Here is a 12794-nt window from a genome sequence, read left to right as displayed (position 1 = left end):
CCAAATATTAAGAGGCCAAAATTACCCTGATAACAAAACCATAAAAAAACAAGAAAACAACAAAAAACTATATAATCAATATCCCTAATAAATACAAACATTGTCAACAAAGTACTAATAAACCAAAGCAACACTCCATCAAAAAGACAATACACCATTATCTAAAGTGCATTATTCTAGTGATGTAAGGATGGATTAACACTTGTCATAACGAAGGCCAAAACCCACATGGTCATCTCAATTGATGAAGGAAAAGCATTCAATAAGGTTCACATCCTTTCATATCTAACTGGTCTTTCTAAGACTTCCATTATTATATTGAATAAAAAAGAAAAAGAAACAAAGGGCATCCAAATTGGAAAAGTGGAAGTCAAATTATCCATGTTTTCCAATGACATGACTTTATACACAGAAAAACCTAAATACTCCATCTAAAAGTTGTTATAACTAATAGAAAATTTAGTAAAATTGGAGGATACAAAATCAACATGCAAGAAAACTAGCATTCTTTCATAATTACAATGAACTTGCTAAAAAATTTTCAAGAAAATAATCCTGTCCACAATAACTATAAAAAATAAATTAGGAATGAATTTTAAAAAGAAAGTTAAAAATCTCTATAATGAAAATTATAAAACATTGCTGAAGGAAATTAAGTAGGATATAAAAAATGGAATGATACCCCATGTTCATGGTCCAGAAGAACTAATATTATTAAAATAATCACAGTATCTGAAGTTATCCATAGATTCAATGAAATTCCCATTAAAATACAATGGTACACTTCACTTTAATTAAAAAATGATCCTAAGATACATATGGTACCACATGGACTCAGAATAGCCTCAAAAATCCTGAACAAAACACAAAGCTGGAGGCATAACAATATAGATTTTAAAACTCACCTCAAAGCTATAATGACAACCAACCAACCAACCAAAAAAACATAGTAGTGGAATATACACCAACATATGCACCAAAAAAAAAAAAAAAGTTAGAGAAACCAAAAATGTATGTACATGTAACTTACTAACAATTGTTTACAAAAGTACCAAGAGCACACACTGGAGTAAGGACATCATCTTTAATAAATGTTGCTGGCAAAACTGGATGTACATATTCAGAAGAATGAAACTAGTTTCCTACTTACTACCACACACAAATGCCAACTTAAAATATCAAAGATCTAAATGTAAGACCACAAACCATGAAATTACTACAAGAAAACTTAGGGTAAAAACAATTTGTTGTTGTAGGCAAAGATTTTTTGGAGAGAACCTCAAAAGCAAAGGCCACAAAAGTGAAGATAGACCAAAGGGATTCTATCAAACTAAGAAATTTCTGCCCAGCAAAGGAAATAATCAACAAAAATGGAGAGACAACTTACAGAATTGGAAAATGTATTTGCAAACTGCTCATGCAACAACAGACTCATGTCCACAATACACGAGGAATTCAAAAGAGTTAACACCCAAAAAATAAAAATAGCAATAATCCAATTAAAAGTGGGCTAAAGATAAGAATAGACATTTCTCAAGACAAACAAGTACATGAAAAGATTCTCAATATCACTAATCATCTCACTCCAGTTAAAAAAAATGATAAAAAAGACCAAAAATAATAAAAGCTGTTAAGTATGTAGAGAAGCACTTTTATGCAATGGTTGTAAGAATATAGTTAGTACGAACACTGTGGCAAAGGTATGGAGATTCCCTAAAAAACTAAAAATAGAACTATCATATGTTCCAGGAATCCTGCTACTGGTTTTATATCCAAAGGATACTATATTATTGTACCAAAGAGATACCTGTACTCTGCTAACTGAATCACTGTCCACAAAAGCCAAGATAGGGAATCAATCAAGGTGTCCATCGACTAATGAGTGTTAAGGAAAAATGTGGTATGTATACATACAATGTAATATTATTCAGCCACAAAAAGAATGAAATCCTGTCACTTGTATTAACATGGATGAAGCTGGAGGTCATTATATGAAGTGAAATAAGCCAGACATGAAAAACAAATATCACATATTCTCACTCATTTGTCAAAATGAAAAAATTGATCTCATAGAAGAATGAAGTAAAATAGTAGTTACTAGAGACTGACAATGGCAGTCAGAGGAGGGACTCATGAAATTATGTAAGGGACACAAAGACATAGTAAGATGGGAGAAATCAGTTCTCGATTCCTGTAGCACAGTTGGACAACTATTGGTTTCAAAAATCTGTGATATATTTAAACTAACTAAAAAAGAGGAACATGAAAGTTCCTAACACATAGAAATGACCTAGTGTTTGAAGAAAGTGTTTCTTACTCTGATTTGATCATTACACACTGTGTATATGTACTGAGTTAACATACTTGTAACCCATAAAGACGTACAAATATTATGCCTTGAATTTTAAAACATGGTTCACATGGTAAAAAAAAAAAAAAAAATCTGTCCGTTCTACTTCAGGGTGAAGTTTTAATAATGCATGATAAAGAAGCTACATTTTTAAGTGATCAGAAGACAGTTGCTTAAAATGACTGTTTTTGAATTTTTCTATATCTATATGTGTTATAAAAAGCAATTTAAATGTGATTTGAGACATTTGTGAAAGCTGTCATGTGTGCACACTAGAACCTCCAGATCATTCCTCAAAACTGCCAAGGACATCAAAACAAGACAAGTCTGCATACAGTCAGTCTGGATCAAGTCTAAGCAAATATAAGGATTCAGTTTCCTGTTCTGTAAGAGAAAAGGGACATTAGGGAAGAAACAAGGAAACCTGAAAGAAGATTGTGCTGCAGTTAATAATGATGCATTGACGGTAATTTGTTTGTTGTGACATATGTGCCCTGGTAGTACAAGGTGTTAGCAATAGGATGGATTGGGTATGGGCTAAGTGAGAACTCTCCATACTCTCTTTGCAACATTTCTGTAAATGCAAATCTATTCTAAAACAAAAAGATTTTTAAAAGAACCTCATAAAAAGAATTTTCCAACCTGTTTATCAATCTTGCAAATGGTTACAGTAGGTTTTAGGTTTATATAATAAATATGTTAAATGCAGCATATTCTAAATTAATTGAAAGAAAACCTAATTGTGAATATCAGGAAACTTACTATTCAAACTTTAATAAAAATCATTTGCACGATTAGTAGCTGGTATCAAAATGAGAGTTACAATTTGGGAAGTACAACCAAAACTTTATCCCTTGCTTTTGCATCTGGTTTACTTTGTGAGGTGTCTCTTTAGCATATGACAGAAAATAAAAACAAGTAACCAGATAAACTGAGTCAGATTTCAGATCTCTGCATGAAAAACTGTAAGCAAGTAGTTTAAAAATAATTGGATACTCAATCATATTACTTATGCTAAATTATTATTATACCAGTAAAAGAAAAGGGTTCTCCATATCTTTCCATTTAATCAATCACAAATAAAAAGTAGTTTAATTATATTTGATTTTCTTCAAATGCATTTTCTTTTCTATCACACCCTTCTTCATTTCTGTGTATATGTTTTAGAATAAATATATGTTACTTGAGTTTGTGACTCATGCTCAAAATATTTCACATACATGTTATGCAATCACAAGATTTGGAGTTCACAGATATATCTTGTTGACAGTTAGTTGATGACATCTCACTTTGCTATACTAGCATCTACATTACTGGGCTGATGTTCATCTCTCATCCTTACCTGGATCCTTGTTCACTTTGAACTCCTTCAACAACGTGTGAATGCACATGAATGCACACGTGCACGCGCGCCTACACACACACAAAAAAAAAGGCAGAAATTTTCATTGAATACAGATTACATATTTGCTTATAATTATCAATATCTTAATACAAACTAAAATTACTTAATTCTAAAAACAGCAAACCACAAGTGGAAAGTCAAATTTGCTAAAAAAAAAAATACTCTCTTGAGAACATAATATAAATAGTTACATCCTATAAGAAAAGAAGCCACATGAGTTTTCAACCAAACAGATATTTTGGAAAGCAAAAGTGAATTACATTAATTATGTCTGGAGCACAGGTATAAACTGTAATTGTCTCAGATAAACTTCTTTATGAGCATCCTAGTATATGAAAAAGCTCCAAGCCCAGCTCTGCCACGATTCAAATTCAAGTTCAATGCTTGAGTATTTGCATAGCCTTGCCCTACTAGTTACTCTTCTGTGCTTCAATCCTATGAAATGAGAATAATAATAATGTCTACCTTATATTTATTTTATAAGGATTTTATGACTTACTGCAGATACAGAGCATAGACTAATGGCTCTCCCAGTGAAGACTCAATATATATTCTCTAACTAGCTACACATATATTCTCCCACCTTCCTCTAGCACACCAAGTACCCCAACCTCATAAATTCCACTCCAGAGGTGTTACACTCTGCATAGTTTGATGTGTGTATGTGTCTACTTTTCCCACAAGTGACTGAAGCCACAGGATTGGACGAATGCATGCCTTGTCTCTTGTATCTGGTAACCATCACAATGTCTGCTATACAATAAGTTCTTTTTTACAATAGTCTTTGTATCTTGAATAATGGAAAGCATCCCCTGATGATTCCATAAGTTCCTTAAAGAACTTTTGTACATATCTTAATTTAGGCCTTCATAGGTACTTTGAAAAATACTCAATAAATATTTCGTAGAATTGAATAGTAGGATCATATCTCATTTACTCACATTCAATTACTTACTGACCACATTTTAGATGTTACAGATAGGGCAAAAAAGAAAAGAAATCTGTCTTTCTAGAATTCATATTCTAATAGGATAGACAGATAATTTTTAAAGAACTCTAAGTATAAATTGGAATACAAAATTAAACAAATAAAATGGGGGGAAGTTACCATGGAGACTTATTGGTAGGGTGATTATATATCCAAGTTTTTCCAATAAAATTCACATTTATACCTGTTATTTCTTCTTAATTATTTTAGTTCTTTTTTCATTCTCAAAAGTGTCCCAAGTACGGAAGTGTTATGGTCAGTCTAACTATAGTCAATGCAATGACTTGACTTTTACTCTGAAATGAGAAGAGATTTTTGTTACTCTACTGAAAACAGAACAGGAAACCTGGATAGGAGGCTATAACAATGACCCTTCAGAGAGGCAATGGTGGCTTCAATTTCCATGGTAAGATTGGAATTGGTAGAAAATAGTCAATTATTTGTTCATGTCAAATAAATATGTTGTAGGCTGAGCTACCAGAGTTTTCTGATGGATCAGATAGATGTGTAGAGGGAAAGAAAGAAAGAAATCAAGATTGATCAAAATGATTTTGATTGGAACATACGGACAGAATTGTCACTTAACTGAGATGGCAAAGACAAAGACTAAGGTTGAGATGAGTTTAGAACACACTACATCATTAATGCCTAAAAGAAGTACAAATGATGATGCATAATAAGAATTGAAGATACAAGTATTGAGTCCATATGTGGTTTCCAAGGTTAAGTTATAAATCTGACAGCAACAAGCAGAAAGAACAAATGAACTCATGAAGAGAGAGAGAGAGAGAGAGAGAGCACAGACAGAAAAAAAAAAGCCCATTACTTCTTCCTAAAGTACTCCAACATGGAGAAGTCCAAGAGATGGAGAAGAAACCACAAAACCACTGAGAAGAGGTTTTCAGATATATTAAATAAAATTCAGGTATGGGCAGTGTCCTTAATTTCAAGTTGAGAAATTCTTTCCATGCTGCCAACAGGTCAAGGAAAATGACAACTGAGAGCTGTGCTATTGGCTTTAACAACATAGAGATCATTGAGACATTCATGAGTGCAGTGGGTTCAGGAGAAACCAGAAAGAGAATTGAGTGACAAAAAGCACAGTCAACACTTCCAAAAATGACAAAAGTTAATAGGAAGTATATGAGGGGGAATGGTATCGTCAGGAAAGTTTGTATTTTTATTTTTTTGGTTATTTATTGGGTATTTTGTAATATTGGAAAAATCACATATTTGCACACCAGTGATAATGATCCAGTAAAGAATAGAAGCTGGATGGGAAAAAGATGGCCGCTGCATACAAGGGTTGCTGAAGTGCTGAGCGTGGGGCTCTGAGCAGCGGCTTTAATCGAGATTTCACGCAGCGTGTTAGAGCCCCTATCACCATTAATCTGTAGTGGACCACCTTGCCAAGTAGCAGAAAAAACAAAGAGATTGAAAGAGAGACGCTTTTCTGCTCAGAGCCGCGGCGCTCTGCGCCCATCTGCTGCCTCTTTCACTTCACTACAGGCAGAGAAGCTGAATACGTAAACAACAGCGGATTGTAAGTACCTGACAAAGAAAGCTCAGTACACCACCTTTTTTTTTTTTTTTCTGAATATTTTCTATACAAGGAGAGTTAGTGGATTGGGATTGTTGGCTGGGCTGTGGTTTCTGGGCTGAAAATCCACTCCGCGGGAGCCGCCATTTGCTTCCTGCATGCTATCTTAATGGCTCTGTCTACATGGTCCTGCTGCCACACCTAGAGATGAGAACAGGGCTGCGTGCCAAGTCCTATCCTCCGAAGGCGGGACCACGACCCCAACGCAGCGGTTGCTTGTTCCCTGCTGCACCTTTGGGCAGAAACTGTTCTGGAGTTGTTTGGCAGTCCCCTGCAAGGGGACCCGCGCTCCAGAGGGAGGGGCCGGAGAGCTGCAGAGGCAGCCACAAGGGGAGCCAGGCACCTAGCCGAGGAGTGACGGAGGTCCCGGCGTCGCTGCTAAGGCCGCGGACAAGTGCGGCGCCCGAGCGCGGCCCAGAGCCTGCTTGCTCAGAATCACTAGGCAAAGCTGAGCTGACGTGGAGCTAAGGCGTGCAGCCTGGGCCCCTCAGAAAACACACACTGAGCACGAATCAGCTGCATGCAAGCTCTGGTTCGCCTGCTTCTCATGTCTCAGCACTAACGATCCCACTGAAATAACTAGTCCCACCTGAACTCACAGAGGTAAAAACCAACTGAGTACCATAGCCGGACCCAGGGAATCAGGAGGGATGTGGGACCTGAAGCGTAGAACTCCCGGCTATTGATTCCACCAGTACTGACAACAGAGGTCCCTTGCACCAGATACCAGGGGAGTTACTACCTGAGGGCAAACAAGTTCGCTGGGGCCCTCAGCCCCAAGTCATACAAACTTGGGGTCTGAGGGAGGCAAACAGAAAGGGTGTGGCCAGGCATCCATGAAAGCAGAGCTCCCAGGAGCAGCAGACCCAGCGTGTAGCCAGTATTGTGGTAAGCGTCACAGGTGAGCGGGGCCTGGATTGAGGAACCACAAGAGAAAGCCCTAAGCACTCAGGATTGGAGACCCACACAGTCTGGGAAGAAGAGCTGAGACACAGTGATTGGTTCCCACCTATCAAGAAGAGAACCCTGGCCCAGTGGGCACAGCTCCACCTACTGGAAGAGAAGTTAATCGAGCTTTATGACTGCATTTATTATTATTATTATTTTTCAATGATTATTATTAGTACTTCTTTTTTATTTATTTATTTATTTATTTTTAATTTTTTTATTTTTATTTTTATTTTTTTTTACTTTTTGATGTTGATTTAGTTGTTGTTCTTTAACTTTCTTATTAATAGTTTCAATTTTTTAAATTCTTTTTATTCTATTATGGTTACTATTATTTTTTAAACTTTAATTTTCATTTTTTATTATCACTATAATTTTTTTTGTTTTAAATTTTTAATTTTTCGTTCTTTTCTTTCTTTCTTTTCACTTTTTTCTTCTGTCTTTTCATTTCTTTTCAATTTTCTTACTTCCCCTTTCCTGAATTCTACCTGCCTACACGCATTCGCTTTAGTGACTTCTTCCCTTCCTCTCCTCCCAAGCATCAAATAAATTTATAAGAGTAAACAGTAACTCAACAGTCAAACAGAACAAGAAGTAACATGACCATAAAAAAGCAAGGAAGAAAAGGAGTACAAACAATGAAGGACAGCCTAAATATTCAGGAGGACTTAGAGTCATCAGAAAAATGGCCATATAAAGAACTCAAGGAACACCTTAGACAGATGGAAAAGAACCTTAAAGATCACATTGAAAGTGAATTACAGAAACAGATAAAAGAAGAAGTTAAGCATCTTTATCAGGAAATGGAGATTATTAAAAAAAATCAAACTGTAATTCTAGAAATGAAGGAAACAATAAACCAAATTAAAAACTCAATCGAGAGTATCACCAACAGAGTGGAGCAAGTAGAAGCCAGAACATCAGATAATGAAGACAAAATATATCATCTTGAAAGGAGTCTAGCCAACTCAGATAGGCTGGTAAAAAATCACGAGAAAAACATCCAAGAGATTTGGGATAATATAAAAAAACCAAATTTACGAGTCATTGGGATAGAAGAAGGCACAGAGATTAATACCAAGGGAATGAGTAACCTGCTGAATGAAATAATTACAGAAAACTTTCCAGAAATAAAAAAGGAAACAGATATACAAATTTTAGATGCATACAGGACACCGAGCACACAAAATCACAGTAGACCAAGACACGTTGTTATGAAGATATCCAACATATAGAACAAAGAGAAAATATTAAAAGCTACAAGAGAAAAGAGGCAGATTACATTTAGGGGTAAACCAATAAGGTTAACAACGGATTTTTCATCACAGACGCTGAAAGCGAGAAGATCCTGGAACAATGTATTTCAAACATTGAAAGACAATGGTTGCCAACCAAGAATTTTGTATCCAGCAAAATTAAGCTTCAGGTACGACAACGAAATAAAAATCTTTCAGGATAAACAAAAGCTAAAAGAATTCGTAGCCAGAAAACCAGCATTGCAAAGCGTCTTGAGCAAAACATTACATGAGGAAGAAATGAAAAACAATAACCAAAACCATCAGTGGGAAGAGCCTCTATAAAGCCAGAGGGCAGGGGGAAAGCTAATCTAGGAGAAACAAACTAAAAGAAGATAAATAATAAAACATGGCTGGAAGTACAAACCATACATCAATAGTAACTCTAAACGTTAATGGCTTAAACTCTCCAATAAAGCGACATAGGCTGGTAACATGGATTAAAAAAACAAACCCAACAATATGCTGCCTCCAGGAGACGCATCTGATTGGAAAAGACATACACAGGCTGAAGGTGAAAGGTTGGGGAAAAATATACCACGCACACGGTCCTCGCAAGCAGGCAGGAGTGGCCATCCTCATATCAAATAAAATCGACTTCAAGACTAAATTAATCAAAAGGGATAAGGAAGGTCATTATATACTGTTAAAAGGAACCATTCACCAACAAGACATAACAATTATCAATATTTATGCACCAAATAATGGGGCTGTGACATTCATGAAAGAAATTCTCCTCAAGTTCAAGAATCAAATAGACTGCAATACAATAATTATGGGTGACTTCAACACACCTCTCTCACCATTGGACAGATCTTCCAAACAAAAGTTGAATAAAGAAACTATAGAACTCAATATCACAATCAACAACCTAGACTTAACTGACATATATAGAATATATCATCCAACATCAAGTGGCTATACTTTTTTCTCAACAGCACATGGATCCTTCTCAAAAATAGACCATATATTATGTCATAGGGCATTCCTCAGTAAATATACAGGGGTGGAGATAATACCATGCATTTTATCTGATCATAATGCAATGAAAATGGAAATCAGTGATAAAAGAAGGAAGGAAAAATCCTACATCACATGGAAAATGAACAATATGTTACTGAATGATCAATGGGTTACAGAAGACATAAAGGAGGAAATCAAAAAATTCTTAGAGATAAATGAAAACACAGACACAACATATCAGAATCTATGGGACACAATGAAAGGAGTTTTAAGAGGGAAATTCATCGCCTGGAGGTCATACCTCAAAAAAAAGGAAAACCAACAAATAAATGAGCTCACACTCCATCTCAAAGACCTAGAAAAGGAAGAGCAAAACAACAGCAAATGTAGCAGAAGGCAAGAAATACTTAAAATCAGAGCGGAAATCAACGAAATTGAAACAAAAGAAACTATTTAAAAAATTAACAAAACTAAAAGTTGGTTCTTTGAAAAAATAAATAAGATCAACAGACCCCTAGCCATGCTAATGAAGAGAAAAAGAGAGAGAACTCAAATTACTAACATACAGGATGAAAAAGGCAATATTACAACAGACACAACAGAAATACAGAAGATAATTAGAAATTATTTTGAAAACCTATATTCCAATAAAATAGAGGATAGTGAAGACATCGATAAATTCCTTAAGTCATATGATTTGCCCAGACTGAGTCAGGAGGATACCCACAACTTAAACAGACCAATATCAATAGATGAAATAGAAGAAGCAATCAAAAGACTTCCAACCAAGAAAAGCCCAGGACCGGATGGGTATACAGCAGAGTTTTACAAAACCTTTAAAGAAGAATTAATACCAATACTTTTCAAGTTATTTCAGGAAATAGAAAAAGAGGGAGCTCTGCCAAATTCATTCTATGAGGCCAACATCACCCTGATTCCGAAACCAGACAAAGACACCTCAAAGAAAGAAAACTACAGACTAATATCTCTGATGAACCTAGATGCAAAAATCCTCAATAAAATTCTGGTGAATCGGATACAAAGGCACATCAAAAAAATTGTACACTATGATCAAGTAGGATTCATCCCTAGGATGCAAGGATGGTTCAATATACGGAAATCAATAAATGTTATTCACCACATCAATAGACTTAAAGATAAGAACCATATGATCATCTCAATAGACGCAGAAAAAGCTTTTGACAAAGTACAGCATCCCTTTATGTTCAAAACACTAGAAAAACTAGGGATAACAGGATCTTATCTCGACATTGTAAAAGCTATTTATGCCAAGCCTCAGGCTAGCATCATTCTCAATGGAGAAAAATTAGAGGCTTTCCCCCTAAAATCTGGAACAAGACAGGGATGCCCTCTATCACCACTTCTATTCAATATAGTTCTCGAAACACTGGCCAGAGCAATTAGACAGACAAAAGAAATTAAAGGCATAAAAATAGGAAAAGAAGAACTTAAATTATCACTATTTGCAGACGATATGATTCTATACCTAGAAGAACCAAAAGGGTCCACAAAAAACTACTAGAACTAATAAATGAATTCAGCAAAGTGGCAGGATATAAAATTAACATGCATAAATCAAAGGCATTTCTGTATATCAGCGACAAAACTTCTGAAATGGAAATGAGGAAAAACACTCCATTCACAATATCCTCAAAAAAAATAAAATACTTGGGACTCAACCTAACAAAAGAGGTGAAAGATCTATACAATGAAAACTACAAAATCCTAAAGAGAGAAGTAGAAGAAGATCTTAGAAGATGGAAAAATATATCCTGTTCATGGATAGGCAGAACTAACATCATCAAAATGGCGATATTACCAAAAGTTCTCTATAGGTTTAATGCAATCCCAATCAAAATCCCAACGGCATTTCTTGAAGAAATAGATAAAGCAACCATGAAATTCATATGGAAAAATAAAAGGCCCAGAATAGCAAAAGCAATTCTAAGCAGGAAGCGTGAATCAGGCGGTATAGTGATTCCAGATTTCAAACTATATTACAGAGCAATAGTAACAAAGACAGCATGGTACTGGTACCAAAACAGGCGGGTGGACCAATGGTACAGAATAGAGGACACAGAGACTAATCCACAAAGCTACAACTATCTTATATTTGATAAAGGAGCTAAAAGCATGCAATGGAGGAAGGATAGCATCTTCAACAAATGGTGTTGGGAAAACTGGAAATCCATTTGCAACAAAATGAATCTGAATCCCCTCCTCTCGCCATGCACAAAAGTTAACTCAAAGTGGATCAAGGAGCTAGATATCAAATCAGAGACTCTGCGCCTGATAGAAGAAAAAGTTGGCTCCGATCTACATATTGTGGGGTCGGGTTCCAAATTCCTTAACAGGACACCCATAGCACAAGAATTAATAACAAGAATCAATAAATGGGACTTACTTAAACGGAAAAGTTTTTTCTCAGCAAGAGAAACAATAAGAGAGGTAAATAGGGAGCCTACATCATGGGAACAAATTTTTACTCCTCACACTTCAGATAGAGCCCTAATATCCAGAGTATACAAAGAACTCAAAAAATTAAACAATAAGAAAACAAATAACCCAATCAACAAATGGGCCAAAGACCTAAACAGACCCTTCTCAGAGGAGGACATACAATCAATCAACAAATATATGAAAAAATGCTCACCTTCTCTAGCAGTCAGAGAAATGCAAATCAAAACCACCCTAAGATACCATCTCACTCCAGTAAGATTGGCAGCCATTATGAACTCAAACAACAACAAGTGCTGGCGAGGATGTGGGGAAAAGGGTACTCTTGTACATTGCTGGTGGGACTGCAAACTAGTGCAGCCAATTTGGAAAGCAGTATGGAGATTCCTGGGAAAGCTGGGAATGGAACCACCATTTGACCCAGCTATTGCCCTTCTCGGACTATTCCCTGAAGACCTTAAAAGAGCTTACTACAGGGATACTGCCACATCGATGTTCATAGCGGCACAATTCACAATTGCTAGACTGTGGAACCAACCCAGATGCCCTTCAATAGATGAATGGATAAAAAAATGTGGCATTTATACACCATGGAATATTACGCAGCACTAAAAAATGACAAAATCATGGATTTTGCAGGGAAATGGATGGCACTAGAGCAGATTATGCTTAGTGAAGCGAGCCAATCCCTAAAAAACAAATACCAAATGTCTTCTTTGATATAATGAGAATAACCAGGATCAGAGCAGGGAGGAAGAGCAGGAAGG

General features: G+C 35.9%; 1 protein-coding gene across 34 annotated transcripts in view; it reads right to left on the bottom strand.

Moving 5' to 3' along the window:
• Nucleotides 1–12794, bottom strand: part of LOC120892322 (uncharacterized) — a 207817-nt gene that overhangs the window by 33588 nt on the left and 161435 nt on the right. For 17 of the 34 annotated variants that reach the window (XR_013425871.1, XR_013425868.1, XR_013425873.1 and 14 more), the window contains 2 exons: nt 4928–5039; nt 3693–3763 (listed from right to left, as the gene is read on the bottom strand). The exons of 4 other annotated variants lie outside the window; for them this stretch is intronic. Coding sequence is in view for 7 of the 30 variants with exons in the window: in XM_078021542.1 (XP_077877668.1) it covers nt 4968–5039 (72 nt within the window). In the remaining 23 variants the exon portion in view is untranslated. Of the gene's footprint in view, nt 1–2450; nt 2735–3692; nt 3764–4927; nt 5040–12794 lie in introns of those variants that run through there. 13 more of the 34 variants (XR_013425877.1, XR_013425884.1, XR_013425878.1 and 10 more) reach the window with 3 other exon arrangements.

Source organism: Ictidomys tridecemlineatus, chromosome 9 (genome assembly GCF_052094955.1).
Source record: "Ictidomys tridecemlineatus isolate mIctTri1 chromosome 9, mIctTri1.hap1, whole genome shotgun sequence".
Classification (NCBI taxonomy): domain Eukaryota; kingdom Metazoa; phylum Chordata; class Mammalia; order Rodentia; family Sciuridae; genus Ictidomys; species Ictidomys tridecemlineatus.
This window is presented reverse-complemented; position numbering and strand designations above follow the sequence as displayed.